Genomic DNA, 7,981 nt, shown 5'->3' with positions numbered 1-7,981 from the left:
GGAGGGACTTAACATCACAAATTGATAAATCTCCTCAAAGATAACTATTGTAGTATTCACGGTGATCCTTTCCATGATGTTGTACACGAGGTAGGTCTAAGGCATGCGCATGTCTAATGTGTGAGTTGTTGGAGTAATGTTGGTAAACATACATGAGGTCTAAATCTGAGCCAAAGTCTTCAAACTCCCCCTCTTAAACCTCTTTGACTTGTCTTGATGATTTGTCTATATGATCTGCTTGGAGTGCACAATGTCTCGACTACATTCCCATATAAGAATTTGATAACATGCTTTCTCCTTACCTAGTAGTGGCACAACTTCCCTTCTTGTAAAGTAAGGAGGTTTTTCAACAAGTTATGTTTGTCTCCCTATCATATGAGACTAAGCACCTACAAACCCAAGAATTGTTGTCACTTTGACCTAATTTTAATGGCCATGCATTAGCATAAAATTCTTTCACTATTTCTTTATCAATCCTATTAGGAAGGTTTGCAATGCAATGACATTTCCTCCTATTAATTTCATCTATAAACTCAATAAATTCTCATTCTTACAACCATACATCTCTTTCCGACAACAATTCCCTTTGCTTTAATTCAAGGAATCTTTCATATTTGGCTCAGGTCCTAAATTTGAATTTGTCAAATCCAGCATTAGGGGTGGGACTGACTACTCTTTGGGCAGAAGGAGGTTATTGTTGAGTGTCTATGTCCTCAGCTTCTTTTAAGGCGGAACTCACTTCTTGACGTTGCCTTTTTTATCCTTTTAGAAATAAACTTCTTCGGTATCATTTCTACAAAATTATCATCACTCAATTAAATAAAATGCATAAACAATTTTGCAAAACTACCTTAAGTGGATCAAACTCACTTAAGCGAAATTTGCTTGCTTAAGTGCACCATACTTAAGCAATTTTTTTTAAAGAGATGCAAAAATATAGAGAATATGAGAAATCACAAACAAGAACATTCAACCCCAAACCTTAAACCATTATAACCCAGAGAATAAACTTATTTTACATTTAACCTAAAATCCTATTCAATAAAATACAAAATAAAATTAGTTTCAAGTTGCTAGTTTTACATTAGGAAGAAAGCACAATGCTAAAAAGAAGAAGGAGAAGCTACCTGAACAAGGAATATTGAAGAGACGAAGGAGAGGAGGGGCTTTTGGAAATGCAAGTAACTGCTCTGTTTGTGGGGAGCGAAAGAAAATTTTGAAACTTTTGGTGTTAGGAATGTGGAAGAGTAATTCCTAAGTTTTTTAAAATCCCTACCTTAATGGTCCGTGTTCCTTTTCTCACTTAAGCGAGCCTTGTTCACTTAAGTAAAATTTTAAATTTTTAAACGAATATCATGTTGCTTAAGCATTTAAAGAGATAGAAGCTCAATAAATGGCTTGTGCGAAGAAGTGCGCTTAAGCGATATAGATGCACTTAAGTGCCTGATACACGCATAATGGCCTAATATTTACTTAAGCACACTAAATCATGCTTAAGCGATTACGACTCACTTAAGTGAACCAAATTCGCTTAAGTGAAATTGTTGTAATTTTTGCATACAAACAATGTAAAGGTTGATGTATAGTCCAAGAAAAGTCAAATGAAACTCATTTCTCAATAATAATAATAATAATAATAATAATAATAATAATAATAATAACTCGTACGCAAGGAGAACAAAACTTCATCTTCATACTCAATATTGGAGGGTATTCTAGCAAATATTGTCTTGTGCTTCTCCATTACCAATAATAACTTAATGATGTCAGGTCTGTTTTCCCATTCAAAACTAATCCTTTTCTTTTTTTATAAACTCAATTGCATGAAAGTTATGTTAAAGTCAGCAAATATTTCTTTTCTTTTTTGTTACAAAATTGACGACAAACAGTGTTAGATGGAAGTCAAGATTTTGGTTAAAGTTTGAAAGTGTAGATGAAGCATGAGAATTTTGGAATGAATATGGTAAAAAAATGAGTTTTTGTATTAGAAATCAATGTTTCAATAAGCGAAAAGAAGACAGGTGCTATCACTTCATGTAGATATGTTTGTTGTAAAAAGAGGATTCGAAGAGGAGATAAAAGAGTTTCTCAAGTTACAAAACATAGAGCTGAGACTATAACAAATTGTTATGCAAGAATTGGGTTAAAGTTTGAAAGTGTAGATGAAGCATGAGAATTTTGGAATGAATATGGTAAAAAATGAGTTTTTGTATTAGAAATCAATGTTTCAATAAGCGAAAAGAAGACAGGTGCTATCACTTCATGTAGATATGTTTGTTGTAAAAAGGGGATTCGAAGAGGAGATAAAAGAGTTTCTCAAGTTACAAAATATAGAGCTGAGACTATAACAAATTGTTATGCAAGAATTGGAGTGTCTTTGGAGTGTAGTCATCTTTGGTGTAACATTGTTGTATGATGAGATGACTGAATCTTTTAATGATTGTTTGAAATGTTTTGAAAAGCACACACTCAGAAAAAAAATTGTTATTTATTAATCAAGATCAAGCAATGGTTAAGGTCCTTGTGAAAGTCATGTCTAAGACACATCATGTTTTGTGCACACGACATTTGATGCAAAATGAAATTGAACACCTTGATAATTTGATGAATGTTGGAAGTCATTTTTTAAAAGATTTTAAAAGATGCATGTATGACTTTGACATAATAAGTGAGTTTGAGCAAGCTTGGGCAAACCTCCTTGATGAATACAATATTTTTTAGAATAATTGGATGAAATCAATATACGCAATAAAGAAAAAATGAGTACCGTGTTACATGAAAGAAGTGTTCGCACTTGAGATATAGAGTATTCAACTAAGTGAAAGTGTAAATTTTGATTTTAAAGCTTATATGAAGTCAGTGTTGGTATAAAATAATTATTTACATATTTTGAAAGTGAGGTTGAAGACAAGCATTATAGTGAGTTAAATTGTGAGTATGAGTCTCATTATAAGCTAGCAATGTTAAGATATGAGATGTCTCTCATCTTAATACAAATGGGTAAAATTTACACACATGCTAATTTTAACCTATTCCAACAAAAGTTGCTACTGCATATCAAAAAAGAATGGATCTTCCTCTTTGTTTGAATATGGATAGTATCATTTTATCATGTCTCAAACTCTATATGTTGCAGTTATAGAAAGTTTGAAACATTTAGCATCTTTTGTTCCCATGCATTGAAGGTTTTTGAAGCAAACAGAATCAAGGTTATGCTAAAAAAAACAATTTCTTATGGACAAGAGAAAGTCATTCTAGAATTTTTACACAATGTTAAAGGAATAAAGGATCAAGAGGATCATAAGCTTGCTATCACAAGACAATATCAACAACTAGCTTCTAAAATAATTAGACTTGCATATAAGATATTTAGTTCAGAACAATACTCTCACTTGGAAGATGAATGTATAAACGTGTTGTCTTGTCAAATCACACAACTTTGATTAAAAGAACTAAATAGTGAGAGTCACAATGATGACACCCTTATATTAGTCATCAATTGTGACATTCCAAGCACCAATGAGAATGGTTCCTAGCTGGGTTTGTGATGCCTCAACCTTTGACGAGGGCAAAGAGTGATTGCCAGTGCAATAAGGCACAGACAAGGAGTGACTCCTAGTATGCTTCCAGCGGGAAGGACACATGAACGAATTGAACATACACTAGAATGAGAGAGATCCAAAGACTATATAGATATGAGACTATACAATTGAGAATAACTTCAAAGGAATTGATTAGTATAACTTATACTAACAAAATGCATTTACTTTTTTGTAGCCTTGAAAAGTCTTGTGTTTATTTGTTAGGACAGTCGTCAATCTCAAATAAGTTTTCAACGAGAGACACACATAAATGACTTGAACATACACCAGAATAAGAGAGATCCAAAGTTGGGTTGAGGTATAAGGGGAAAAAATGATCAAATAAGAGGTCAATTTCAAAGCCAATATTTTGAGGTACATATATTAATGCATTTATCAATAAATAAGTTAATTTCTCCATTCTTATTTGTCTTATGTCCAATAACTTGTTAATATTTTAAGAATATCAACCCACCCCTTTTGAACCTTATGACGTCCATTATTCGGCATCTCCATCTTATCATTTCTCTCACACTTCAACAATCAATTCAGTTTTATTATATTATTCACAGTAGATTCATAAAACATAAAATTACAAATTTATTTTTTCTTTCTTAATTGTATAATATTTTATTCAATTATCTTTTTTTTTGTAGAAACCTTTGGATGATACAACTCATTCAATTCTTGATCAACCATGATGAATTTTGTAACTTTTATACTTTGTTCAATGTATTTACTTATGATTTGGCTTAGATAACTACTTTTTATTTTTATTTTTTTCAAATTTTATAATATTCAATTAAGCATTTCAACATGCTTAAGCTTTTCAATATTTGCTCTATTCTTTATTTGCTTAAGCAAATTTGGATTCCCTTAAAATATGCTTAAGCCAATTTTATGTGCAGTTAAGTAAAAATTGGATAATTTGCTTAAGCGAACTAATTTTTGCTTAAGCAAAAAAAGAACTAAACATTCTGTGTTGTGCAAACTAGAAAAAACCAAGATCCTTATGTTTGCATGTGAGAGGTAAGACTTTGTGATGATATATTGACATGTTTTAAAATTATTTTGAGTAATAATTAATACTAAAATTAAATTCAATATCTTAAAATTCCTAATATTATTTTTAAAATTTTTAATCTAAATAAGTCAAATAATTATAAATTTAACTTCAAATGTGTGTATGTCAACTAAACTTATTATAATTAATTTTTATTACTGAAATTTAATACTACAGTTGAAATTAAATTCTTTACAATTCATAATCTTATTTTTTAAATTCATACTTATTTTTAAATTTCTAATTTTAATAACTCAATCAATTATAAATTTAATTTATATTTTTATGAAAAATATATCAACTAAACTGATTATAACTAATTTTTTACTAACAATTAATACTATAATTAAAATTAAATTCTTATAATTTTTTATCTTATTTTTTAAAAATTCATAATCTTAAATATTCACGGTAATTACACACTAGATAAAAGAATGTTTCATGTCACGTGATAACATTTTACCAAGTCTTATTTCGCCTCTTATCCAAAAAATGCATGTTTTGCTCCAAAAATAAAGATATTTGTCTTGCTTAAAAAATGAATATATTTATTCTTTACATATCATGTGTCATTGTTAAAGAAGTATCGTTTTAAATATACATATGTATTTTAAAAAATTTAATAAAATATTACCCAAAAAAGCGTGATATATTATGTTATAAAAAAAACTACGACAATTATATGTATATTAATTAGGAAAATTATTTTTAAAAATATATTATTTAAATAAAAAAACCTGAGTTATGAGAGAAGAATCTAAAGAGTCTTGTATCAATGAGACAAAAGGAAGAAAAAAAAAAGCTGGGTTAGTTTGAATTTTGAAATTAAATAAAGAACATAACTTACCTCGATTTTTCTGACATTAGTAAAAGAAAAATTATTGATGATAAAACAAAAATATACAATAGTTGATACAAATGAGAGAAAAGTAGAGAAAAAATATATAAAAAAATAAGATGAGTAATACGATAAAGAAAGATTATATATATGAATAATATATCTCACAGTAAAATTGACTATTATGAATGGCGTTAAAGGTTTCAGCTTGAATGTATATCGGATCGGAAATCCTAATCTCTTGGAAGATGAGACTATTATTATTATTATAAATGGATAATCATTATTTGAGAAGAGTCTTGATTGCAGAAACATGGCATCTACAATTTTATTCTCCTTTAGATGTGAGCACGACGGGTTTCCTTTCTTTCTGTTCACCGTTGGCGTCTTGGCGATTTCAAGATCCACAAAGACAAGAAAACACGAACCAACTAGTCCCCCCAGCACGTTTCATGTCACCTATATTTTTATTTTCATTATCACCGTTAATTCCCTGTTTAATTACTTGAGGTATTTTATCAATTTTCGATGTCATGTTTGAGGTACAGAAAGAGAATCTGTACCAAACTAAAAACAAATTTTATAGTTAAATTCATATAAATTATATTGCTAGGTATTTTATATATTACACAAATATATATATATATATATATATAATGTAAAAAATTAAAAATTATTTAAATTGTTAATAAAAATATGAATCTAGTATAAACAGTGCAAACATTAAATGCTTTTAATTTTAAACATATTTTAATTAATGAAAATTTTAATGATCATTTAAAAATATATCATTACATTTAAAAATATTAAAATATCAAATATTTAAATAAAATAATCAGTTAAATATTAATACTCATTCAAAACATGTCATAAAATGTAATAGACATGTGATTGCATGATATGATACATAAATAAATTATCAAATTTTGAAAAATAAAATAATAAATTTGTAATGCATTTAAGTTAATACATGCATCGTACAATTAAAATAAACTCTTCTTTATAATTTTTTAACCATTTCTTAATTTTATTTTTACTTACATGGTGGGGGAAGAAGGTGAGTGAACAATTGAACATGAGGCAGACAAGAAAAATTAATTGATAATTATGACCCAAAAAATGTGGGATGAGGAGATATTAACGTCCAATTAAAAGCGCTTTATGTTGACAGCGTAGGACAACTAATCTCAGTATTATTAAATTTTCAATTTTGTTTAATTTACTACTTTTATAATCACCGTCGTGTTCCGTTGAAAAGAAAAAAGAAAGGGGAATATTATGCATCTCCTTTATATATACAAAAGAGAGGAGAGGAAGCCGTGATTGTAGAGATCGGTGACTCGGGTAAGATGGGTTTAGAAGCAAATGGTGGCGTCGCCGAGAAGCACTTCAAGTTTTTGATCTACGGTAAAACCGGTTGGATCGGTGGTCTGTTGGGGAAGCTCTGCGAAGACCAAGGCATCCCATTCCACTACGCCACCGGCAGACTCGAGAACCGGTCATCCTTAGAAGCCGACATAGAGACGGCCAAGCCCAGCCACGTGTTCAACGCCGCGGGCGTTACGGGTAGACCCAATGTGGACTAGTGCGAATCTCACAAGGTTGAAACCATCCGAACCAACGTCGTCGGCACCCTCACCCTCGCCGATGTGTGCCGCCAGAAAGGCCTCATCCTCATCAACTACGCCACCGGTTGCATCTTCGAGTACGATTCCTCTCACTCCCTCGGATCCGCCATTGGATTCAAGGAAGAGGACACCCCTAATTTCACCGGCTCCTTCTACTCCAAGACCAAGGCCATGGTATAGTATTAGTTATTTTGGATTTGCAGTAACGTTACATCCTTTGTTTATGTAAATGGTACGTTGTCTCATTGACAGGTGGAAGATCTGCTTCGGAACTACGACAACGTGTGTACCTTGCGAGTGAGGATGCCTATCTCCTCGGATTTGTCGAACCCTCGCAATTTCATCACTAAGATCACTCGATACGACAAGGTTGTGGACATTCCCAACTCCATGACTATTCTGGACGAACTCCTCCCTCTCTCCATCGAGATGGCCAAGAGGAATCTCACTGGGATCTGGAATTTCACTAACCCTGGTGTCGTCAGCCACAACCAAATCTTACAATTGTATAGGGATTACGTGGATCCCACCTTTAAATGGAAGAACTTCACTCTGGATGAACAGGCTAAGGTCATTGTTGCCCCCAGAAGCAACAACGAGCTTGACGCGTCTAAGTTAAAGAAAGAGTTCCCTCAACTCTTGTCTATCAACGACTCCCTCGTTAAGTATGTCTTCGAGCCTAATCGGAAAAAGGCTGTGTAAGATATTATCAAGTGTTACCATTTTTGCGTCCATTAATTGTTGAATTCGGTTTGTGTGCTTTGAGCAGTCACGCACGTAATGTACTTTTCCGTTCATATGTATCGGTGCGTTTCAATGTTATATTTGTATTTACTACACGATGAATAAGTCAGTTGTATAACTTGCAACT

General features: G+C 31.5%; 1 protein-coding gene across 1 annotated transcript; it reads left to right on the top strand.

The window, feature by feature from the left end:
- Positions 1 to 3,196: 3,196 nt before the first annotated feature.
- Positions 3,197 to 7,981, top strand: LOC113869461 (bifunctional dTDP-4-dehydrorhamnose 3,5-epimerase/dTDP-4-dehydrorhamnose reductase-like). Its single transcript, XM_027505783.1, has 3 exons — positions 3,197 to 3,209; positions 6,832 to 7,284; positions 7,363 to 7,981. Exons 2-3 carry the CDS (start codon positions 7,282 to 7,284, stop codon positions 7,810 to 7,812), a joined length of 453 nt encoding a protein of 150 aa, XP_027361584.1. The 5' UTR covers positions 3,197 to 3,209; positions 6,832 to 7,281; the 3' UTR covers positions 7,813 to 7,981.

The sequence above is a fragment of the Abrus precatorius genome, unplaced genomic scaffold (assembly GCF_003935025.1).
Source record: "Abrus precatorius isolate BTA unplaced genomic scaffold, Abrus_2018 Scaffold6, whole genome shotgun sequence".
NCBI lineage: Eukaryota > Viridiplantae > Streptophyta > Magnoliopsida > Fabales > Fabaceae > Abrus > Abrus precatorius.
Note: the sequence above shows the minus strand (reverse complement) of the source record. Positions and strands in the feature narration are given on the sequence as shown.